We start from the raw sequence: 26,828 nt of genomic DNA, 5'->3' as shown, positions 1-26,828 counted from the left end.
TAAGAATTCCAAGATTTCCAGGGGAAGAAAGGTCCATCTTTTTTAATAATACTATTTTATTAGTGTTTCTGCATAGCAGGAGACAAGAACTATTTGAAGAATTAAAATTGACTATCAAATGGGGAAGAAATGGAGAGACACTTGATAACTATAAGCCATATATAAATAAGCCATATATAACCCATGAGACTGCAACATATAATCTTTGAGAAATTTCAAGGCAGAAAAGGAGTAAAGGATATCATTAAAGATAGAAAGAGAAGATGGGCCAATAATGTGTGGTTAAAGGTGAGGATCCAGGTGGATATCCAGAGGTATCTTCAAATGTCTGAAGAAATTGAAGAAGGTCTCAGCACAATGGAAGGATCTTCCATGGAGAATTTACATAAGAGCATTCGGAAAGAGCAAAGGAGGAAGGAAACAAGCATTATTAAGTACCTACTATGTTCCAGGCACCGGACTAAATATGGGATGGGTAAGTATAGATGCGTTGTGAACTATAGTGCTGGAGAAAACTTACAAATCAATGAGATCACAGATGTATTTGAGGACCAAGTTCTCATTATTACAATTTCCATCTCCTCTGCAAGCATTTCCAAGATTATGATATAAGATGGTGGTTCCATTATCTTTGATATCGAAGAGTCTGATAAAAATCTTAACAGTTCTTGGAATAGCATAGGGAAAATAGCAGAAACTTGTCTGAATAGGTTAAAGATAATCTCTGCTCTTATCAAGTATCTCAGGTAGAATATGACATTGAATAACTTAAGAAATGTATTTTTTTAAAAGCTAATTGGTTGAGCTAAATTCTTTATATGACTAAAGTATAATTCTATACCTTATATAGGTGGTAGGATATTGGAAAAGTTTGGTATGGATATAGGGCAAAGATATGAAACGTGAGAATAAGCTTTGACATTCAGAGGGAAAATAATCTCCAAAGGTGTTAGGTTTGTTCTCTAGGCAGTTTTGACTGGAGGATAGAAAAATAAACAGGATATTCCAAAATTCTGTTCAAATCTAAAACCACATTAAGACTTTTGAGACACCCTCTATTGTTATCAGTGGCTCAGATTCCCAAATTCTGGGTTTATAGGAATTAGATTCAATCTCAAGAGCTGCTTCAGTATTGTTCCCTTTGATTTGTGTCCCCACCCAGAATTCCCCTAAGAATTCAGAATCTGTTTTATTTTATCCCTACCCATATTTCCTTTGAAAATATCAGAATATATCTCATGCCTAGGTCTCCAATGATGTGAGCAAAAGAGTCCCAGTGCCTACGTGAGCATTCAAGCTAATAGTATCTAATTTACAGTAACCCTTATTTAACCTCAGAGAAAAGGCAAAATATAATAAAAGTGTCAAAGAAGATTTATGGAAAGAAGCCTATTACTCCACAACCATTCACTAGTGAAAAAAGCAGCAAAATTTAGTAGAAAACTCTAGTTTTTGAGTCAGAAGAACTGGTTTCAAATCTTTCTTTCTGTTTTGATTAACTATATAAATTTGGACAAATCACAACTTTTCTGTGCCTAATTTATTCATCTATAACATGAGAGAATTGGACTATGTGATTTCTATGTCTAAGTTTTATTATGATTCTGTGGTGAGTCAAAAATTTGTTTCCATTATATATAGTCCCCCAATATTCTCTTATCCCAATAGATTTGAAGTTCATTACAGTCCTATAAATTTGTCTATTAATAATTTGAATAATTAAAATAATATTTTGAATATTATTGAACTATTTGAATAATAACTAAATTGAAGTATTCACTTGCAATTTCAAAATAATATCTACAATTTATATGGCACTTTGAGGTTTCCAATTTTTTTTTTACAAATATTATTTCATTTTATCTTCTTGACACTTCTGAGAAGAGGTGCTATTGTTTTCTCCACTTTACATGTGAGGAAATTGAGGCACACAGAGATTAAATTGACTTATGTAAGGTCATACAGTTAATATGTCTCTAATGATGGATTTACACTCTATACTTTCTGACTTCAATGTTCTTTCGACTGCATCATCTAGTGCTGAATCTTAATCTACAGTAGATAGGCATCTTTTAAAAGTCATCTGTTCTCTGCAGTTTTTTAGGACTAAATAGATCTCCCAGATGGACTGAAAAAATTAGTGATTCATATCAAACACTCTTTCCTTTGGTACTTTTAGAAATGTGAAGATCTTGCAAAGGGATCTCTATTCACTCTCTCACCTGCTGATTACAGTTCCTAGTTTGCCCAAACTTGTATTCACAGTTGCCGAATAACAAGTGTTAATGACCAAAATTAATTAATTAAGTTGTGAAGACACTGCCATGTTATTGTTATATGAATCCTGATTTTTTTTTATTTTCAGAGCTTGACAATGGACAATCAACCTTGAACATGAAAAATTCACTAGAAAAGCTGTTTTAACTTTATTATTATTAATAAGTACTAGCTTTTATCTTAGTACTATGTAATATTCGATGTCTTCAATTGTTAGCATTCCATCCTATTTTCTTTCATAGTTGAATTTAATTAATATGCAGGAAATATATTGATTTGAATTTGTTTAAATTCATAAATCTTATTTCTTTGCTCAAGTCAACAAGTAAATTAAATATTTGTTCTGTGACACTTATTGTGCTAAGTATTTGGAGATATAAAGAAAGGCAAAAATATGCTCCCTGCCCTCAAAGAGCTTACCTTCTAATAGGAGAGACAACATGCAAACAACTATATACATAACAGATATATGTAATATAGATGAAAAGTAATCTCAGAGGGTATGCCATTTCCTACAGTCCATGACATCACAAAGAGTTGAACATGATTGAAAGAGTGAAAAACAACAAAATCTTAAAAGGGAGCCATTAACTGTGAGGGAAGGAAGTTAAGGAAGAATTGCAGAAAAGGCTTCTTGAAGATGGAATCTGAGATGAGGCTTGAAAAAAGCCAGAGAAACTAAAAGGCTTCTTTTTCTTCCTAAAGGATGAAAGTTTCTTCACTTTACTTAATTAAGGAATAGGCTTATCTATAATCATCTTCTGGCAAAGATTAAAACCTATTGTAACATATGCTCTATATGCAGCAGGCATCTGATATCAGATACATAGCCAATAGCCACAGCTTCAGCATCTGAGCTCATTCTAGGGATTGCCTCTGCTTTCCCTATAGACTCTATTTGTTTGCCCTGATAGCCAGACACCATCTGGCCATTATTAACTACCCTTATCCCTGACTTGGATCAATGTACTTCACATAGAAAACATTTAAGAAAGCCCAAAATGAAATGAAGAACAAAAACATGCTTTTTCTTTAAACATACAAAATACTTAATAATAATAATTCCTCCTTTTATATTGTAATTTTGGGGAAGGATTTTTCATTGATGACATCTATTTATGTTTACTGTTAATAATATTAAATCTTGCTATATTATCCAACTTTATTTTATGTAGAAAATTTTCAGAGTCCCGGAGAGAGATCTAAGAATACTATATGTCCTTTCTAACAATCTTCAGTCTCAGGTTTTCAATGGGAAACTGAGGCCCGGATTTCTAACGTTATGCTATGAGTGGTATCTCATAACCTGGACACTAGATATGATTATTAGTTCTCCTCAATCAAGAAAGTGGAACATCTGTTTGCATTACATTTGAAACTTATCTGATACACTAGCTCAGAGTTTTTAACCTTTTTTTGAATCATGAACCACTTTGGCAGTCTAGTAGAGTCTATGGACTCTTCTCAGAGTAATGTTGTTAAATGTAATAAATAGGATTACCAAGGAGACCAGTTATATTGAAATTGAAATATATTGACTTATCGAAATATTTTTTAGAACTTCACAGATTCCAGATTAGAAATTTCTCATCGAATACATATGGAAATCTAAGAAATAAATATTTTTTTGCTGTCAAGGCCCCAGGTATTTTCACATGTAGAGAGAAGGGTTTAATAAAGTATCAAGGAAATGACTGTTGTTGACAATGTGACTAGGAGTAATCACTTCCCAACCTTTTAGTGTTCAAAGTATTCAAAGATTTCAGGCAGCACTCAACATAACCTAAAGCATAAGATTTTTTTCCCAGGGACAACTTAGCAGAATATAACATCAATTGAAGTAATCCATCCCTTTAGAGTTGCATTGCTCTGCTATAGTTCTCCCTCCGGGCTCAAACTGGCCTGAGTTCTCCCTGTTTTTATGTGCTGCTCACTTGCTTGTATAGGCAATTGCACCTCTCCCACTTGTAATAATGCACTGGATGATTAAGAAGATCTGGTACTTTTTTTAAGGTTAACCTAAAAGTCTTGAATAAAATCTTATTACTTTAAATACAATTTAGATGGAAACTTCAGTATGTATTCTGCTTTTACGTTAGATAAGTACAATACAAATGTCAGAACACAGTATGTTTTGCTAGTAGATAAGTTATATAAAATAAAAGTACAATAGACATTTCCCCCTCAGAACAAGTCTAGAATTTCATATGACATTTTCCTTAGATGACAATGATTTTGATTATGATGATAAAAATGTCAAAAAATCGACATTATGCCCAAACTATCTTAGGCTACTGGAAGATGGTCCTAGAAGACAGGGATGGATAGTCTTAGTGACCAGATTCAGATTGTCCATAGTACCAGAGGCAATTATAACTATAGATTCAGAAGAGAGGATCTGGTCTGATTCTAGCACAAAAATTCAATTCAGAAAATGAAGTTGGAGATATAAATATATAGGAGAAAATGCCCCAAACAACAAAGAAATAATATGGGTAAAGAGAAGCCCATGAGGTGAAATGAAAAGAAAAAAAAATAACTTCACAAGTACAAGAGAAGCCTCAGAGAAAAAAAAAAGGTTTGACCACAAAGATTCCAAAACTAGAACCTAGGAAAAAAATGAAAGCAAAGTAACAAGTGAAATCAGGAGGAAAAAAAACTGGAAGAATTAATGACTTAGAGGATAGAAAATCTTACCCCAGGAGAGATGATTCATGAAAAATAAAATGGAGGAAAAATAATTCAGTGATTTCACAAAACAATAAGAAATATTAGAACCAAGTGAAAAAGATTGGGAAAAAAGAAAATGTTTACAAGGTAGAGTGGCTTATTATTGTTGTTTGGCTTTCATTCTCAAAGAAGGCCATACCATGCAAGTGAATCAGATTTAAGCAAGCAAGGCCTGTGCAAAGACACCAGCCTCATTTTCTTCTCAGGAACCGTCTGGGTCCCATGGCTAAATGTAGATCAGGACAATTGGAGTTGGCTCTGGATACAGTGGGGAGACTGTAGCCTTTTAAAGGTAAGATCTTTAATAGATTTCAGTCTGACTGAAGCAACACCCAATTAGTGATTAAGGATAAATAACAAATGAAGCAGAGAATGACCTCTTTTACCTAGGCAAAAATGTGTGTGTGTGTGTGTGTGTGTGTGTGTGTGTGTGTGTGTGTGTGTGTGTGTATTAATCTGAGAAGGGAAGAACCTCAGGATTTCTTGCCCAAAGAGAAACAAATTGCTATTTACATGTATGTACTCTGAGCCAATCAGGGCTCAGACAATAACCAAATGGGACTTGGGTCAGTTTTATTGTTGGTCAATTAATGAGAACCAGAGTGGTTTGGGTTCAAGGCATGGTGCTAGCCTGTAAATCCCAAGATGTCTTGCAAGATTTCAGAGTAATCAACTCAACCTACGCTCTCACTTCTACCATTTGGTTGAGGGAAACAGAGAACCAACAGATGAATCTAAAGAATTGGAAGTTTAATAGATGGCAGCAAAGAGCAGATTAAGTAAGTTCAACAACTAGCATAAACCCTGGAGAAGATGGGTATAAATAACATGACTAAATGGTGATAACAAGATGATAACATCATTAAAGAGCATCAGAAGCCTTGCACATAGGAGATACGAAGTTCCTTGGCTATGTTTGTCCTATGGCCATACATCTCTCCTTAGCATAGCCTCTCCATACATATTCTCTGCCTTTGTTCTTCTCTTACTGGTATAATGTTCCACTTGAGAGCTTGTTCCCTAAGTGTACGTGAAAGGAACTTTTATTGTCCCTTTATTTTCTTTGTTGTTTGATTATAGATTTTTATACTAATACCTTTTTTATTTTTTAAAATATATGTGAGATAGTTTTCAACATTCACCTTTGTAAAACCTTGTGTTCCAGTATTTCTCCTCACTTTCTCCTCCCCTGGACAGTAAATAATCTAATATAGATTAATCATGTACAATTCTTCTAAATATATTTCCACATTCATCATTCCAGCTCATTTTACAGATTAGGAAATTAAGGTAGAGTTAAGTAACTTGCCCAAAGTCACAAAGCTCGCATTGGACTGAATTTGAACTCCAGAAGATGAGTTCTCCTGATTTCAAGTCCAGTGCTTATAGTCCACTGCACCACAGGATATTTATTTCTGGTTTCTTTTTTTCACTTCAACTTTAAATTGATTCAGAGGGTAGATAATTGATTATTAGTGAGGCTTGTGGCCTATTGTAGATTTTGACAAAAATTTTTGTTCTGCCAAATATAATGAGATTATCAAGTCTTTCTTAGAATTAACTCAATAGTCTTTTCCCCAGGCAATCTTTGTTGCATCTTTATTGAGTTTAACTGTATTTCTACTCAATAAAAGCTCTGGCCTTGGTTCCTGGACCTCTGGATGAGACAGTACATATGATTTCACCTACTCCTACTTTGCATAAAGTAGGAAATCTGCCCTGAATCAGACCATGCAGCAGCATCCTTCATCTCTGTCTTGGACATTTTTCCAAATTCCATGTCCTTGGAATTCTTGACCTTGTGCATTTACCTGAAGCATATCAATTATGTGAACATTAAGTCTGATTCTATCCTTCAAAATGTTATTGGCAATTCTCAGTTAGCATCTGGACTTAGTTTCAATGGGTTTACATGGTCTTGTTGACAGATGCATTCCTTCCAAGGAGCCTGTCTGTACCACATCAGCTCCTTCCAGTGGCCAGAAGTAGGTTCAGAGAGTTTGAATTCCTTTTGAAGTCATATCTCAAGTTACTGTTTTCTGGCTGAGAGATAACTTCAGCTCAAGGCTCATGAGCATGGCAGAGGTCAAACCATTCTGAACTCAGATTATTCATTCTTCCCATTCCCCCGTTCCCACAAAGGAGAGCTAGTTCCAACTCTCCTAATTACAGTTTTAGAGTATTATTAAACCTATTTTATACTTAAAATGATAGCAAGAGAACATTTTCAGCAAATGGAAGGATGAAATGAATTAAAAGGCATTAAAAGGCAAAACTGGTATTTGAACCCAGTATTCTCTCAATTTTACCATCCATTTAACCATACCACTTTTCCACTCTTATCATCATATTGGCACCTTAAGGGGGCTCACCCCTTCACACATATAATCCTTCAACAAATGAAATCAAGGCTTCATTTCTTAAAGTCTGGAATATAATCCTGAAAACAAGGGAACAATAGGGACCTTGTGCTGATGTAAGCTTTTTACATCTTAGTAGGATTTGAATGAAAACACCACTGCAATGTGTCTATGAGGTCTAACTAGCGACTAACCAGTGACTAGCACTTAATAAGTGATTGATAAATGCTTAATGACTGGTTGTCAAAGAATTAAAATCAAATTGGATAGTCAGGCAGACTGAGTTGGTTCTCGGGAAACAAGGGAGAAAGCTAGTATTGAGTAAAGGAAACAGTAGCAAGATTTAATAAAGGTACAAGGCAGCCACAGATGAGAGGGCAACATTTTACAGCTTAAGGGAGTCAGAGGTATAAAAAAAAACAAGGTTCCTCACAGTAAGGGTCAGTACTACAAAGTTTTCTTGGAGCCAAGCCTAGAGGAAGTCAGGAGAGGTCAGTCATGATTGCTCCAACAAGTCTCTTAGCTGCTGCTACTTTTAAGGCTGGTGTTTCTGATCTGTCAGCTTAGCCCCATCAAGCCTGGCCAATGTAATACAGATGTAAAAGGTCTCCTTTCATTTCTAGCCAGTTTCTATGGCCAGAGTGCTGGTCTAGGCAAAGGGTCAGAAAAAACATTGTGAATTCTTCAGAGATGCAGAACTTGGCCCTTCAGCCTCTTCTTCATCACTGGCACTACCTGCTGGGGCTAGCTCAGGGACCTTGTTATAGCATGAACATCATCAGGCTGTCCTGTGATTCTGCTGAGAGATTTTCTGGTGACCTTGTAATTCCCTGTCATATATCATCGAGAATCACTTCAGTTCACACTGAACATGTCTCCCACACTCTCCAGGACTCTGAAATAGTGCAATAACAGCAAATAAAAATGCTGACATTCTAACCACAGAGTAACACTTCTGGTCAGGGCACACACATTGTGAAGTCCATAGATGCAGATTGCTTGTTCATGTTTAAAAGATTTTGAAGCAAAAAACCAGACCAGTTCAAACCCATTGTACACCTGTAAAATCATTTCCCAATTAATACGTTTCATCACTTCTTTCCAAGTCCATTGTAAATATACGAATGGTGCTGCTATTATAGACTTATGATACTTTTAAGGACTCTTGAGAAGAAGCTGTCTAGGCAGCTAAGTGAGGCAGTAGATAAAAGGCTGGACCTGGAGTAAGGAAGAGATTCAGTCATTTTTCAGTCATGTATGAATCTTTGTGATCCCTTTTGGGGGTTTCTTCACACAGACACTAGTATTTTTGATGGGCTATTTCTTTCTTCAGCTCATTTTACAGATGAAGAAATAGAGTTAAGTGACTTGTACAAGTTCACATATCTGGTAAATTACTGAGGTCAGCTTTGAACTGAGGAAGATGAGTCTTCCTTTTTCCAGGCCTGGTACTCTATCTACTTAGCCACTTAGCTGCCTCCAGGATGATAAATCCAGTTTCAGACACTAGCAAGATAGCCCTGGGCAAGTAATTTAATCTCTAGCAGAATCAGTTTCCTCACTTTTAAAATGAAGATAATAATAGCACCTAACACATAGGGTTGTTAAGTGAGATAATGCCTGTAAAATGCTTTGCAAACCTCAAAGCAAAATATAAATATTAATGGAAGCAGAAGAAGGAAAAGGAAAAGGAGGTTCAAGACATCTACAACAATTGAATGACTTCACTGAGAATCAGAGACATCAGTTTCAGTACCAATTCTGACACTTTTTAAGTATCTGATTAGGGTGAAATTACACAGCTTCCCTGAGCCTCAGTTTTCTCATCTGTAAAACTGAAAAAAATACTAATTATCTTTCAAAATCGTTGGGAGAAAGGAACTTAATGAAACGATGTATTTGCAAAAATGTGATTTATTGCTATTAAGCAATGAGACTGACCATTGAGAAGAGAGGTGATAATCAATTAAAATAATACCCAAAAAAGGATTTAATTATGACCCATTATAGCAAGGGTGGATGAATATTAAAATGAATTTTACAGATGATTGAGGAATTGCCTTCTCTAGTTAAAAACAATAAAAATATTCTGACCGGCAGTTGTGGGGGGGATCCTCTGATCCCAGAGATCTCTCTTTATGATTAATTAATTTTGTGATTAGCTAACTTCTACCTGTTCCATTCAGATACTTTGAAAAAGTTATGCAATATTATATAATTCCTAATGTTCCAAAAACAGTTTTAGGCAGCTAAATAGTACATTGCATAGAATACCAAGCATTGAGTCATGAGGACTTAATTTCATTTCTAGCCTCTGATCCTTTCTAGCTGTGTGACCAAGTCATTTAACTTCATTTCTCTCAGTATCTTGCAGGGTTATAAGAATAAAAAGAGATAATATTTTTAAAAGGCACTTAGCACAAAGTTAGCACAAATGCCAGTCATTATTATTACAACAGAAATCCCCAAAGACAGAGATGTTGATGATAGTTTTTGTTAAGGAGTAAGCATCATAATAGCCTTGTGGTGAATTCCCCACTAGTACCAATTAAAATTTTATATATATATATATCATACCCTTTAAAATTCTATATAAATGGTAGCTATTTTTTTTTCTGATCCTAGAGTTTGTGATGTTTGAGAGGATAGACTTACCTTGGTATAATATGGTTTGCAAGAAAGCACAATACATAATCAATGAAACAAAATGACTCATCTTGAAATGCTTTTACCTCAGTATATTGGCTGTGGCTTTCCTTTCTTGGGGTAGAAGGTCTGGGTCTCTCAAGACTTCCTCCAGCAAATTTAGGACATTCATCTTTAGTTCATTGTTGAGTTCAAAATCCTATAAAATAAAAATAACTTGAGTCAAGTTGAAGACTTGAAATGTGTCAAACCATGTGTCATTATTTTCCAGGTTACATTCCTACATAACAATTGGACCTTAATTTATCTAGGTTATTATATTTTTAAATATTCTGCATGTGATAAAAGGATCTGTTAAACTCAGCTTTGGCATTATATTTGATTCTGCCATTGGGAAAATAATAGATAAAGTAACCAATTCAATTCAACAAACAAATATTAAATGCCTTTTACATTTAACAAAATAAATAACATACAATAATAATGTTCTGGGAAATAATAATAATAATAAAAGGAAAATGTATGAAGGCAAGTTTGCATTTATTGGTCCATTGGTACTTATTAAGCACCTTCTCGTGCTAGGCACTATGTTAGACACCATATTTTATTTATTTTTTGGTGCATGCATGCATGATTCCTACACTCGTGGAATATATGGTCTAGTTGACCACAACTATAAAGCTGCCTTTTCATAGGAAAAGGAAATACAATTGTGACAGTTTAGATTTATGTTTCCTGAATATATTTGATTATATGCTGCTCTTAGCTTAAAGGTGAATTTTTGTTATTTAAAATGATGTAAAAGCAATTTCTAGCATATGTAACTACATGTTTATGGATGAAAGAGCCCAAATAACTAAAAGAAAAAAATTCAGCATATTCTTGGCCTTGCAGAAAGTATTTGACCTACTTTTCAAATTCTCCATCTCTATAAATGTCTTTCATCATTTGATTAATTCCTGTCATTACCATGAGCTCACATATCAGTCTGACCTTGGTTTTGGGGGTTACATAATGATGAGTTTTAAACACTCTACACATCCATTTCATAATCCAGTGTCTGTTTCTTTGGGTATGAAAGGCACGGGGCACACTGAGTATCGAGAAAGGGCGTAGCAAGATAGCACTGATCACTGGATCTCAGCCATTCATTTCTATTTCTTTTATGCACCGAAGAGGGAGAAAAGTGCAATATTTTTATTGTTATTTTCTCTATTTTTTTTCCTTTTCAAGGTAGAATGGTTTGAAAGAAGTTTAACCTCCAAAGTCCTTGCTCAGGATGTCCTAATGATAACACTCAGAGTCATGTTACACTTTACAGGTTGCAATGCACGTTCCCCATAATATTCTACTCCAAAAGAGGTTTTTTTCTTACTGTATATTCCTTCCGCACAATATACTTCACATAGTCTGCCTCTCTATCAAAGATTCTCATACATTTAGGGGCCATTTTTCTTTGTGCTAGCTGATAGGTTAACACTCAAGTCTTCAAGTACTTATATATTTAATAGTATAATTAGTCTGCTTAAAGCAGAACAGGAAGTACTGGGATATAATGTAGTGGATAGAGCACTATCCTAAGCTCTAGCTCTTGGTTTGAAACTAATTGTGTGAGGATGAGCTAAGTTATTTAACTTCTCATAACCTCTATAAAAATGGAAATAGGCCTTTATAGACAGCTTCAAGGACAAGTCTATCCCTCTGTATCAATTGCAAGAAATGATGAAAGGAATGGTCTTAGGGAAACCTGGGAAGAATTACAAGAACTGATACAAAGTGAAGGGAGCAAAACCAAAAAATCAGTTCATACAATGACAATTCTGTAAAGACAATTTTGAAAGACTTAAGAATTCTATTCAATGAAATGACCAACCATGAATTTTAGAATACCAATAAAGACACATACCATCTGTCTCCTGTCCTATACTCAAAATGCAAAATAAGACATACATTTTTGGACATACCAATGTGAGATTTTGTTTGTTTGTATGTGTACTTGTTGCAAGAATTTGTTTTTTTTTCCTTTTCAATTTGGAAAGGAAGAAAGGAAAATGAAAACTAGAATTAAGGAAGGATCCCTCTGAGAGAGTGACAGAAAGAGACAGAGATAGAGAAGAAAACAGAAGGAAGGCCCCAGCAGAATTACAGATAAATAAAATAGTTTGAAAATTATATGTTGAAGTTTTAAATATTTAAAAAAGAAAAGTAAGCACCACATAACAGAAATTCATGGTTTCATATAAAATCTGCTATATTCCATAGCATGTAGAGAAATTTTATTTGTTGTTTATTAAGTTCAGAATAAAGAAAAATGGGGGGAAATTCCATTCTTTAAATGGAATAGAAGAAACAAGGAGAATTGTTATTCTGAACCTGATTCTGAATGATGAAAAGAGACTGATGATTGAAATAGAGATGATAAGATTGAAGGCAAAATTATATTGGGAACAAATATGATCCAAAGAGAAAAAGACCCCCTTAATTGGATGATATTAACGAACTATTCAAATCTTATTTTCCTTCTTTTTTTCTTCCAGAGAGAATAGAGCTTTGGAATCAGAAGAAAAGAAGAAAGATAATTACTAATAAAGAAAAACCTCTAAGAAACCAATGGTTAAGCAGCCTCTAGCAGACTTTAATGAGCTTAAGTAACCAAGCCTGGACAAACTATATCCTAGGATACTGAGAGAACAATACAGAAATATTCAACACAACATGCTTTGTTGTAATGCTATAGCAACTACAAAATAAAAAAAATCGTCACTTTGTCAGGTAGGAAAAGGGTTGCCTTATCTCAGTTAAAATTAGAATATCAATAATATAGTGGCTAATATTTTTGTATTTATCTAGAATTTATAACCTTGGCTGCATGCACCTTTCCATTGTTTATTTCTAGTGACCTGTGAGCTTTGCTCACCACTCATTCTTGAAGAAAGAAAATGCATCCCATGAGAACTGGTTCTTTGGACAGAAATATGAGACTGCAAAAGGCACACTTGATGATCTAGTATTTCAATATAAAATTCAAGAACTAGCTTTTTGAGGTACAACAGCAAAGGATTCCACAAGGTGGCACTCCAGAGACAGCTGCACAAAGCACCATGGCCACTGAAAAGCTTGCTAACCTTCTATCTGCCAGCTACAGCCTGGGGAATGATTTGGAAGTTTTTTTCTCTAACTTTCAGAGCTTTGCCATTCCCATTTACCAGGGAGGAAAAGGAAGATCAAAGTGATGAAGTCCAAGGTTATACAACTAGTAATGGCAAGAGCCAGGAACAGGAAAGATGTAACCAGGCTTCTAAAGACGTAAGAATTCGTAGAGAATGTTAGGAAAGTAATTTTGAGCTGTTCAGCTTAGCTGGAGCACAGATAAGGGAACTGTGGGAGACTATTCTGCCAAGGTAGTTTTGAGCAGATAACTAAGGGTCTTGAATAATGGATAGATTATACTTGTTCAATAAATGATCAGAAGCTACTGAAGTTTTGTGATTTAGGAGTAATGCGATCAGTTGTGTTTTAGGAAGATTAATCAGTTTATATGCCTAAAAGATTGAAAACTAAAGGAAGGGGGAAGGGATATAAGTTGGAAGGCTATTGGAGAATTGTTTAGATAGTGGTAATATGGAATTGAGTATCTAGGTACAGTTTGTGTTTAGGCTGCAGACAGCTCGGTGGTGTAGGGATATATATATAAAATAGTGGACCTGCAGTCAGGAGATTCCTCTTTATGAGTTCAAATCTGGCCTCAGACATTTACATCTGTATCATCGTGGACAAGTCATTTTACCCTGTTTGCCTCAGCTTCCTCATCTATATTATGAGCTGGAGAAGGAAATGGTAAACCACTCCACTATAATTGTCAAGAAAATCTCAAATGGGATCATGGAGAGTCAGACATAATTCAATACCACCACCACAACACTGTAAGATTTAACCATGCAGTACAAATGGAAATTAAATTCAATAACTTAAAAAAAAAAAAGTACTATGAAAGGGGCTCAGGGTACAAAGACCAAAAAACACCAAAAACAATCAAAGTCACCCTTTGGTAGGTAGCATATACCCTCCAAGAACTTGCATATAAACACACACACACACACACACACACACACACACACACACACACACACACATATGATGCAAAGTAAAATTCAACCAAGCAAAAGACTCTGGACAAGGAAGGAAGACATTACTTTCAGCTGAGTAATGAGGTTTTGTTTTTGTTTTTGTTTTGTTTTGTTCTGGTTTTGAAGGTAGAACCTAACAGAGCCCTCCATTAAAATCTCACTTTGAAATTTTATCGGAGCATGAAAAGACCCTGAGAACTCTATGGGTTCTCTAAGGCTATGCCCATAAATTTCAAGTTTCAACAATTCCTTTCAAGTTAGAAAGGTGTCAAAATCAGGATTAATAACTGGCTGTGTATACTGGCCACCCAAAAACCAGCCTAATTAATTCTAGAGAATTTTATCATGAGAGTGACTACTTTAGAGATAGAGAGAGATAGAGATCTGCATTAGGGGTGGGTGAGTACCCATAGAGATAAAATCACATGAGATTTGTTCATTCTTTGTATTTGCCATCACAATGGCAAATGAGTTGGAAGAAGGAAGGAAGGAAGGGAGGAAAAGAAGGAAGAAGGAAGGAAAGGATGAAGGAGAGCAGGAAGCAAGGAAGGAGGAAGGGAGGTAAGAAAAAAGGAAGGTAGAAAGGAAGTAGAAAAGAAAGAGAGGGAAGGAAGGGAAGAGGGAAGAAGGAGGAATAGCTTTGTTTTGGGTCAAAAAAATCTAGTCTAAATTGTAGTTCTAGATCTGTTATTTATTCAGGGAAATCACTTTATCATTCTAGCTTTCTGGTATCTCATCTATAAAATAAGAGGATTAGGTTAAATAGAAGCTTCCCTCATCTTTTTTTGTGTCATGAACTCCTCTGGCTGGCCAAGCCAATGGTCCCCTTCTCATATTAATGTTTTTAAAACTCATAATGGAAGGAAATGCAAACTTTCAATAACAGTTTAGTAAAATTAAAAAAATGTATTTTCCTCCTCATCTAAAGTCATATCCACCTGTAAGGTATCTATAGCCTCATGGTGGTTTGTGGAACCCCAATTAAAAAACCCTGGATTAGAGGCAGAGACAGAAACACTGTGGAGTGTGACAAATTTTGGAATGTTAGAGATTTCAAAGAAGACCAACAAGCTGGCCAATTAACTAGGTTTAATAAGGAAAAAATATAAAATAGTGAAGAAACAAAACAGATATGTCCAGTACTTCGATCAAAGATTTAGAACTGGCAGGAAAGAATCTTAAAATCCAACATTTTTATTTTAGAAAGGAGAAAAATAAGGTTCTTAGAGATGAAATGACTTGTCTAGGTTTTCTTCACAAATTAAGAATCATAGGCAGGCTTTGGAAAGCCAGGACTTCATAAATTCAAGAGCAGCATTTTGTTTATTTTATCATGCTACCTCTCAAACTTAAATTATTCCTTAAAGTTCAGCCTTTTTGAAGATGGGTTTTTTTTAAAGACAGTGGGGGAAATTTTAGTAATCTTCTAGTTATACCCTAATGAATTTGCAAGTTATTGGAAAAATCTGACAGTAATGAGAATTATGATGACAATTTTTTCATTGTGGCTTAATATTGGTGAAATCTATGCTACTAAGTTCCATTTGGGGCTACCTTTTCCTAAGGGAGACAACAAAGTGTTTCACTGGCTCAAATTTAGCATTAAAGCCAAATCCTCTACTGATTGATTCGCATAATGAAGAGTCTAGAAAATAAAGAACAATCACCTGCCTTTTGTTCTACATTAAAAATTATTATTAATAAGTTGAACAATTTTGGGAGTATGGTATGCTTTGTAATCTACTTTTCATGTAGCTCTCTGTAGTTTCTTTTGTAAAGTTTCCTGAGATAAATATGGGGACCAGAGGAAGTTCTATAAGGATTGAATGGGAGTTGCAAGGAATTGCTAACTCTAAGTCATAGAGTACAAGAAAAATTGAAGAGAAAGAGAATATTAACACATGAGAAGATTAGAGAAAGCTTTATGAAGGAAATGGTACCTGAATTGAACCTTAAAGGAAGACAAACTTATTGAAAAGCAGAAAAGGAGATAGTTTATTCTGGGTATGGGGAACATTTTGTGGTGTCTTCCCAAGGTCATCCAATTCAAATAGAACTTGGGACTTTAAAGCTATCTTCACCACGCTGAATCTTTATTCTTATTTCAATGTACTAGAATATAACAATTTCCATTATAAGAATTACTGACATTTTTAAAAATGCCTATCAACATTCAGCCCTGTATTTTCCACTGTACTCTACCATGACCACAAAAATGTGTTAAATATGTAGTTCATGTTGCAAAAAAAGGAGAAAGAAACTGTAGGGCATCTGTCATCGAAGACTTTGAAATGTTGGTCAAAATCTGAAGGTTTTAAACACTAAAAGAAGGTGCCAAAGATTATTTTATAATTTTCAGGAACTCTAAGGGTTTGTTGAGCAATCATAAATTTCTTGGGAATTCAAACTGAAGCAGAATATACAAGAAAAGGGAGCCTTTTAAGTGGAGAAATTAACTTTTTTTTTTTGGATGATGATTTTCCCTATCTTGTCCAGGCTACAAGAGCAGCAATCACTCATAGGCCTAATCCCACTATTCATCATCATGGAAACTTTGACTTGCTTAGTTGGCTGGTTAATTCCTACTTAAGCATTCAGATGAATTATAGTGTATATTATATTATATATCATATTATATCATATATAAAATATCATGTATTGTACTAGTGCCAGAATAAGTATGAACATTAAAACAGCTTTAGTAGTACTGCTGCTCAGAACTCCAAAGCTCAAGCAATTCACCAACCTCAGTTTTCTCCAGTAGTAGGGATGACAAGTCTGTGCCATCATGACCAAAAAGTCATTTGCATTTTAAGAGAAGACAATAAAGTGCCTTTTTAAAAATATTATAATCTATAAGCATTTAGTTCATAGAAAGTAAAGTAACTAGTTGTTGAAAGAATTATTTATTTAATTAAACTCAGTAAAAGGTGAAGACAATTTTGGATGGGGCAAGCCATAAATAATATGCATCCTAATTCCAATTAAACTAGGTAAATGGGGTTTGGGGTTAATTTGAAAAAGGCAAGGGAGTTAGTTAGGCATATGAGGAGTGGGAGGCTATTAGGAGAAGGCATGGGGAGTAGGATGTGGGAAATATGTTAGCATAAAAATAACTGTGAAGAAGCTAATGGTAACAAAAATGACTCCCACTCAGCTAATATGAAGGAGGAAGAGGGAGGGAATGGAATAAAATATATATTGAAAATACTTTTACCAGTCCTTGAAAAAAATTACATATTTTTATGGCTGCTGAGCTTTGGCCTCTAGTTCAGAATGGCTGTCTAGATCAGCATTTTGCAACATTACACCTCAGCCTAGAAAACCAACATTTCCTAAGCTCTCATCTTCAGACAATTAAAGAGATTGATTTCATTTAAAAATCATTTCTCATAAAAAGGAGTACTTTTCCTGACATCAATTTTTGGACTTCTCACTGAATGGCTAATTAACACAGGCATGGATCTTTAAGGACAATGCATGGTGGAAGACTAGGGGTTAATAACAAAAGTCTAACAATTACTGCTTTTAAAACTGCCTTTTCTTTCAATTGATATCCTTGGTTAAATACCTCTGAATAGTTTTACCTAAATTATTTTTTGCTTCCACTATGATAATGGCCTGAGGAAAATTACCAAAATTTGATCCATAAGGAAAGGTTTGGTTCTTGATTGATGGAGTTGGTAAGATGCTATTGATTCCTTTCCCTGAGGAAAAGATTGTATTTATAAATATTTCTCATAAAAAATCCCAGCAAAGCATAATTCTAGAGTTGGTAGGCAGGACATAATTTAGAAGATCATTGAGGTCCCTTGGATCTTTATGTAAAAGATCCTGTGATTTTGTAATCCTCTTAAGAAAATTCTTTTTGGGAGTGAGGGACAGGAAAGACATTGTAAAGAAGAATGGGAACAAAGAATGAGGGTACTTTAGATTTAGGCACTATCAGTCTCTCTGAAGCTAGCTATCTGTACTTAAAAACAACTTCCTCCCATTCCTCCAGTCCAACAATAGCAAACAACACAAATGAACAAAAACTAGACATTCTTGTAGTACACAGATTCTGTGTACAAAATCCTTGTATATTCTCCTCACTAATAAAAGTATAAAATAACCAACTTGTGAAGATGGAACACTTTTAATGTTTATAATGGAAACCTTGAGGGAATAGAGGCTTTGAGAAAAACAGGCAACTGCTTCTTAGAGATTCACTGATTCACCCATGGTCACCCAACTATTAATGTCAGAAACAGGATTTGAACCTCATTCCTTTAATCCAAAGACCAATGTTATTTCTATGATACCATTTAGCCCCTCAACCAACTTAACTGTGTATTTTTTTTTATTAAATTTTTTTTATTTAATAATTATTTTATATTGACACTCGTTTCTGTTCCGATTTTTTTTCCCCTCCCTCCCTCCACCCCCTCCCCTAGATGGCAAGCAGTCCTTTATATGTTGGATATGTTGCAGTATATCCTAGATACAATATATGTTTGCAGAACCGAACAGTTCTCTTGTTGCATAGGGAGAATTGGATTCAGAAGGTATAAATAACCCGGGAAGAAAAACAAAAATGCAGATAGTTCATATTCGTTTCCCAGTGTTCTTTCTTTGGGTGTAGCTGCCAACTAACTGTGTATTTATATACTCAGAGATTCAGGTGCCAGATGTTATGTGGAGTTACCTTCAGAGATCTCTTTGAGAATTTTCAGAGAACTAGAGACCTATTGGCTTTATGAATAATGAAAATAAATTAGGAGAGACAAGATTCCTCCTGGCTTTTACAGTTGATAGCTTCATCAAAGCCAAATAATTTCTGTTTGCCTCAGTTTCCTTCTATGTAAAATGGGGATAATAATAGTATTTATTTCCAGGATTGTTATGAGGATCAAATGATATAATAATTGTGAAGGGCTTAACAGACTGCCTGCTCAGAGTAAAGACTATATAACTGTTAATTATTATTATAACTAAAGGAGACAAAAAGCACTCTTTTCTTATAAAACAATCTGATCCAAAGTAGAGAACTTCTGAATATTTTCTCTCTTAACACTGGTCTATCTCTACTCATGAACCACCTTAATTAAATCAGTTCCATTTTAAAGAATCATTCTGTTTAAACTTAGATGGGACATTGTATAAGGACAGAAGATTCAAAGGATAGCAAAAAAGCATTTACATTTTGGGAAATGTTTGTGTGAATGTTAAAGGAATTAGTCTTATTTTTACAGTAAAGATGAGTAGCATAAACAATTACTGTAATTTTAGCAAAGGCATCTGGTGGGGCAATAGATAGATCACTGTTTTCAGAAGTCAAGAAGTCTGTGTACAAAAGCTGTAACCTTAGCTAGTGACTTTATCTCTGTCTCAGTTTCCTCTGGTGTAAAATGGGAATAATAATGGCATCTATTTCAAAGGATTGTTGTAAGGATCAAATAAGATATTTATTAAGCACACACTAGGTACTTAATAAATACATGCTCCCTCTTAAGGTGGTCATTCTAATTTATATAATAATGCATATAGTACTTTATATATGCTGAAGCAGTTTTCACTCTATTCTTATTATGTCCATTTCAGGTGGTCATTTTAATTTATATGATAATGCATATAGTATTTTATATATTCTGAAGCAGTTTTCACTCTATTCTTATTATCTCCATTTCACATATAAGAAAACTGAAGCCCAAAACAACTTTGTCCAGAGTCAAGTTGAAGAGCAAGTTATTAGAAGGGTAGCACTAAAAACTAGGCTTCCCAACTGCTGGTCCAATGCTCATTTCACTAAACTATATCTTAGTTCCTTCAAAACCAAACATTTCATGATTCATTATAATGAAACTTGCTACCCACATCGGTATAGCTCTCAAGAGTGGGATATGTCAATATCTTTTGTCAATGATATAACAAAACAAAATAAGGAAATACTGTTTTGAAAATAAATAATTCATCCATGTGTCCAAAAGCTATAAGAAATCTGGATGAGCCAAAAAATATCTCAGGTTGTAGGGCCAACTAAATGAAATATATCTTGCATTTTTTCTATTTCCCTTTTATTTGCTTTGTGAATTTACAAGAAAACAAAGCATATTTACTCTTTCTGGATGTTTATATTCCCTTAGGTTAACGATGATATAAGATGCTGTGGATGACTTGGGAACAAGGGGAATGGATCAATGAGATCTTTGACCCATCTATCTAGTGGTCCTATGAAGTAATTTGTAAAATTAAATTATTTAATGACTAATTTGCTATTGGAGTGGGGGGAATCTTTTAAAGTGTCTTTTAAAGAGCAGCTAAAACAGTTCCCTAGTTCCCTTTCCTCCCACTCCCAAACTTACTTTGTTAATTAGGGTAATATGGGCTGAGGGTGCAGGGAATCACTCCTGTACACACTACCTGGCATCTACACCAATGGGTATTAGCCTAGTGACAACTGCCCAGATGGAATTTCAGAGGCTGACTTAGAGATCCTAAGATAAAAGCCACTGGGATAAATGGAATCCTTTCCCACATCAAACTTTTACCAAAATGAAACACAAAGAATTTTTTAAATTAAAAATATATATATCAACAATGATTTGGGATTAATCTCTCTTCTTTATAAAGATCTTGAAATAGATCCCAAGAGAGGAAAAACGTTAAATAGCATATCACTCTGTTGGGTTACAATTTGCTTGAAAATTATTTCTTTACAATTTGAGGACAATACTATACATGGTGGTAAGGTTGTCAGGAAGGCTCATAAAAGCCTATTTAACACCTGATGCAGCTATACTCTCCTACAAATAGTGGTTTAAAAATCTAAGTGCAATTTTTTAATATGAAAATTCATTGCTCTTCCAATTCAGAATACCAGGAGTAGAGTAAGCCTGGGCAATATAATAAGGCTAAATGGATGCTTTCCTTTGAAACTTGGATGCCATTACCCCTTAATACATGCTGTATGAGCCAGCACATTGATATTGTGAGTGTTTAATAAATACAGTTTATTTCTGCTATTAATTAACCACTGTGGAGAAGGAAACCATTTTTCTCAATGCCAATTGCTAACCAATTATTTCTAACAAAAGGGTAACTCAAAAGTCCTGGGAGTGGGTAGTATCCCTAATCACTAACTGTAATGATATGGTAGCCAGTTATTGTGCACAAGTTCTTAATACCTTTTCATCTATTCACTAACAAATGCTTGTTGATTGACTATGGAAGGAGTATATCTTATTAATACTTTATTGAGATGATTGAGGATGTTTTCTTGAAAGAATTTGAGTACTTTCTCCCTTGTTAAGAATAATTCAACCTATAAGAGATAATTCAACTAGTTCACACTAATGCACTATAACAAGGTATGTCTGTACATGCAACTAAACTTGCAAATTCTATATTAATACAAAATACCTGTTAAACACACATTAATATTCTTACTGAAATAAAGAAATCCTTTTACTTCTTGACAGAACCATGACTTTTTAATGAGTCTTTGCTATTTTGAACAGCACATATTAAGCAGTCAATTCTATATATTACATGTTTAAGAAATCATCCACATGCTAAGGGAAAAAATCATGGTAGATGCCATGATGATCCCCAATTTACAGATGAGAGAACTGAGGCAAACTGAGATTAAGTACCTTGCTTTAAGGTGATAGAGCTATTAACTGTCTGAGGGCAGATTTGATCTCAGGTCTTGGTAGGTGCTATTATTAGCCCCATTTTATAGATAAATCAAATAGAAGGCAAGTAATTTCAGATCCAGTGCTCCACCCAATGTGCCATCTAGGTGCCATTTTTTACAAAACTTTCAGTGAGGTAGCATCTAAAATTGTCAGAAATAATATGTTCTACTTTTGTATGACTCCAATTGTTAGACAGGTTTTCCTAACCATAAATTTAAATCTGCCTGTTATTTGCATATTGTACCAGTTGTTCCTAGTTCTGTCTTCTTGGGACAAACAGAATAAGCCTAGACCTTTTTTTCAGGTGCTTGCTCTTCAGACATTTGAAAGAGAGATACTATTCTAAGCTTGCCAACTTCCCTGAGGCTCTGCAAAAACTAAGCAAGTAAATATGGTTTTATAGAAAAAACATTGGATTTGCAATTAGAGAAATTAAGTACAAAAATCATCTTTCCCTTTTCTTAGCTATAGCTTGGGACCATAGGCAAGTCTTTCCTGTTTATGTCTCCATCTCCCAACTCAGATACTTTGTCACAGGTTAAAACACTAGTTTCTGCATTAAGCAAAAGTATCAATGATGTTGGTAAAGCACTAAACAGCTGAGAGGGACAGAACTAGAGCAGGGTTAAGTCTGTGCTCCTATACAGCCTTTCCCCCAAAAGCCACTAATGCCAACTGTGGAAAGGCAGTGGCGGAGCCTTTCAACCACATGTGTCCTACATGTGGTTTCAACCACTTGGCTCAAGAAGCAGTAGGGGATTGAGAGAAAGCCTAAATCCTTCTTAGGAAAGACAAAAGAGACAAGTATATGGTCTTGGGACTGAAAGGATAGCAAGGGGCTGATCTTAAGTATGTACAGAAGTAACCTGGTTCAAATTGTGGCTTGTGCTACCATAGTTAACCTTTGAAGAGTCCCTGGAAGGAAGATGGGATTTGCCAGACAATCCAACTATTCTTTATAGGCTTCAGTCAATCAATAAGCACTTATTAAAAGCTTTTAAGTGATATATACAGTGCTAAACACAAAAAGAAGCAAATGATAATCCCTGCCTTCAAGGAGATTACACTCTAATATGGGAAACAAAATGCAAAAAAAAAAAAAAAGACTTCATACACACAAGTCGTATACAGGATAATCAGGAATTAATCAAATAATATGATCAGCTGGACAGCACAACAGATAGGGTGCTTGGTCTGGAGTCAGGAAGATTCATCTTCCTCAATTCAAATCTGGGATCTGACTCTTAGAAGCTGTGTGGTCCTAGGCAAGTCACTTGACCCTGTTTGCCTCAGTTCCCTCAATTGTAAAATTAAAGGAAATGAAAAACTACTCTAGTATCTTTGCCAAGAAAACCCCAAATGGACAGGTTGCAAAATGTCAGATAAAAGACTGAACAACAGTCAACATAGAGAAGGCACCAATTGGGAAAGAAGGAAGCCAGGGAAGCCAAGAAGGAGAGATAGGAATTATTTATATAATGATATATAACTTATATAATCTATTGTGTTATTTGTCTTTTCTGTGGGATGAAAAAAAAAGTCCTGTATAAGATATTTTGAGCAGGGTACTTAAACAGAGGATCTGGCTCCCATTTAGCCACATCTGTGGAGACAGCACAGACCATATCATGAGATTACTAGTGAAAATTCTATGTTGGCAAATGAAACAACTTGGCAAGGTTCCCAGGGGAAACCTGGTGGGAGCAAAATGAGCCAAGAAGATGTGGTTATAGAGAAGACCCAAAATTGAGCCCAATACAAACTCACAGCTTGGGATTCTTAGCCAAGGTTTTACAGTTTTGTCCCTAAAATATTCCAGCAGGGAGAGAGGGCAGGGATTCAGAATATACTTCAAAATAGTGGGGAAAGGGGAATCCCTGTAGCAAAGACAATGAGATGAATACCTGGTCAGGGCAAGATTCATGTGTAAGCTTGGACATCTTCAAGTACTGGTAAAGTTCAAGAAAAGAATGAATGCTGAAAAACTGGAGTAGTATTAAGGATTGAAGTGAGAAATTAACTTATAGTAAATAAATAAGCTCTTGATAAGGTTGAACTGTGGAAATAGATCTGAATTTGAAAACAACGTTTGGTACAGAGTACAGCTGAGAATATCTGGGAACAAATAGAGTATGATAGGAGATTGCTGTTCCATTCTACTGGCCTACACAGTTTCAGATTACGGATTGGAAAAAAGTATGCATAACATGGTAGCCCAGCTCTGAACTAAATGTTGTAATCTCACTACACAATTGACCTATGTGAATATATTTGACTAAGCAACATCAAACAAGAGCCCTAATTCTCTCTTCAAAAATCTTCACTGAAATGTACAAACTGCAAATCCCTAAGCCAAAGAAAATATTACCACTGACATTTTGCAAGCACTAGTGAGGAAATTCAGATCTCCAAGCTTATTGTCACTGCACCCAGGCTGATAATGCTTCAACATTGGCCAGACTGTCTTAAATCTTACATGGACACTATGGGATAGCTGTTGAGTGGAACAGAACTCTGCATTTGTCCTTTCTTAAAGAATAAAATGTCAAATCAATGTTGCTGAGATGTTTGTAATTCTACATACAAATTTTGGGTGATATTATTGCTAGTTCTATTTTAAAAAGATTTTTTTTAAGTATAAGAATCAAATAGCTGGATAAAATATATTTTTAAATTTCTCTCTTAATAAACATTAGGGAATATTAAAAGTAGAATATGAAGCTTATTTTCCAAAAATAGACAGACAAAAAATTTGTCAATGACAACAGTATATATATATATATATATACATATATATATATATATATTTTTTTTTTTTCTGAAGGCCACATATAAAGTATCTCAAAAAGTTTTAGTGCAGCTTTAAGCCCGTAAGACTTAAAATTGCACTAAGACTTTTTGGAATACCTTAATTTTGTTAAGATTTGGAGATGGATTTTGATGTTGAAAATTAATCATAATAATATCTTTAAATAATAGTGTATATATATATGTGTGTGTTTATATATATATATATATATATATATATATATATATATATATATATATATATATATATATATATATATTTAAGCCAGTTATTCCCTGTGGTGCTCTGTTTATATATCTGTGTAAAGGATATTGCACTAGACAATTTCTAAAGCCATTCCAATGTTCAATGATTCTTTGACTGTGAGATATGCAGGGATATGTAATTTCAATAATGGAACCCAATTTTTTTAACATTTGTAACTGAATGAAAGATATGGAGAATTTAAGATCCTACTCTTACTCTTTATTGACTGAAAAATCATTTGGTTTGGCAGAGTAAAATGTTGGCTTTTTCAACAAGACATATCTAATCCATGAAACAAAATAATTCAGGATTACTTGAAAGATATAATGACAGAAAAACTCTGGAGTATTTGAAGCCCATGATCAAAGAAAGAGTATAGACATTTTATTCAAGAAATTATAAAAGAAAACTTCTCAGATATCTTAGAAATTATGTAGTTGAAAGAATCTACTGCTAATTTCCTGAAAGAAACCCCCCAATATTCTATTATGGTAAAAAAAAATGCTATTCAAAGTATCAAATATCTTAGCCAAAACTCAGAACTCCCAGATGAAGGAGAAAATATTGCAAGTAAACAGAAAGAAAAAATTCAAGTGTCATGGAACCACAATCAAGATCATAAAAGATTTAGCAGGTGCCCCTATTAAGAAACAGAGTGCTTAAAATTTTAATATTCTATAAAGTAAGGGATCTAGGATTATAATGAAGAATAACCTATTCAGTAAAACTGAGTATAATCTCACGGGGAGAAAAATTAATATTTAATGAAATAGAAAATTTTCAGTCATTCCTGATAAAAAGACCAGAGTTGTATTATTCAAGCACAGAACTCAAGAGAAGCATAAAAAATAAGCATGAAGAACAAATTGTACGAGATTGTCAGCAGTCATTTCTGTTGTTTCTGACCCTTTGCGACCCTATTTAAGTTCTTCTTGACAGGGATAATGGAATGATTCACCATTTTACAGAAGAGGAATTGAGGCAAACAGATTAAGTGACTTGCCAGAGGTCACAAAGGTAGTAAGTGTCTGAGGCCAGATTTGAACCCAGGAACATAGTCTTCAGATTCTAGACCCAGTATTCTATCCACTGTGCCACCTGGCTGCCCCATATGGGACTAAACAGTGTTTAATTGTTTTCATTCTTATACGGAGAGAGAATACAGGTAAGTCCTCAAAACTTCATCATCACCAAGGATCTCTGAAAGATTCTAATTAGTCAAAAGGCCTGGGTTTGATTCTATTACATTGGAATGATCTCAAAAGAATAATGGAAGGGTAGGAAAGAAGAATGTACTGGTAAAGGGGAAAGGGAGAGGAAGAATAGGGAAAATTATCTCATAAATAAGACATGCCAGAAAGAGTTTATGTTATGAATGGGAGTGTGAACTCCATTCTCTTCTGAACTGGAGAGTGAAGATTAACAAAATTCAGAGTTTAAAAAATGAACTACAAAGAAAATTAGAAATTGTTTTTAAAAGATAAAATAGATTGAGCTACTGGGTAATTTAATTTAAAAAACCAAGAAGAAAACCAAATTACAAGCAACAAAAATGAAAAGATGAATTCTCAACCAATAAAGAAGAGACAAAAACAATTTTTGCCCAACTATATTCCAATAAAACTGACACTCTAAATGGAATGGATAAATATTTACAAAAAATATATAAACTGCTCATATTAATGGAACCTTTTCTTAAATAACCATTTTTCTTAGAAAAATAATTAAATAAACCATGAGTAAGCTCCCTAAAAGAGAAAAACCCAGGACAAGACAGATTTATAAGTAAATTCTACCAAATAATTAAAAAACAATTAATTCTAATATAATGAAAAAAATAGATAAAAGAATACTATGAAAATCTTTCAATGCACAGATCTGGTTTTGATACTTAATCCAGAGAGAGTTAAAACAGAGAAAACAATAGACCCAATTTCCCTAATGAAATTTGATG

At 34.4% G+C, this 26,828-nt stretch overlaps 1 protein-coding gene across 3 annotated transcripts in view; it reads right to left on the bottom strand.

Moving 5' to 3' along the window:
- Nucleotides 1-26,828, bottom strand: part of RASGRF2 (Ras protein specific guanine nucleotide releasing factor 2) — a 305,151-nt gene that overhangs the window by 28,865 nt on the left and 249,458 nt on the right. For all 3 annotated transcript variants that reach the window (XM_051992842.1, XM_051992826.1, XM_051992833.1), the window contains exon 19: nt 10,100-10,212. In XM_051992842.1, the coding sequence (XP_051848802.1) occupies nt 10,100-10,212 (113 nt within the window). The remainder of the gene's footprint in view (nt 1-10,099; nt 10,213-26,828) is intronic.

This window comes from Antechinus flavipes, chromosome 1 (assembly GCF_016432865.1).
Source record: "Antechinus flavipes isolate AdamAnt ecotype Samford, QLD, Australia chromosome 1, AdamAnt_v2, whole genome shotgun sequence".
NCBI classification, from domain to species: domain Eukaryota; kingdom Metazoa; phylum Chordata; class Mammalia; order Dasyuromorphia; family Dasyuridae; genus Antechinus; species Antechinus flavipes.
Note: the sequence above shows the minus strand (reverse complement) of the source record. Positions and strands in the feature narration are given on the sequence as shown.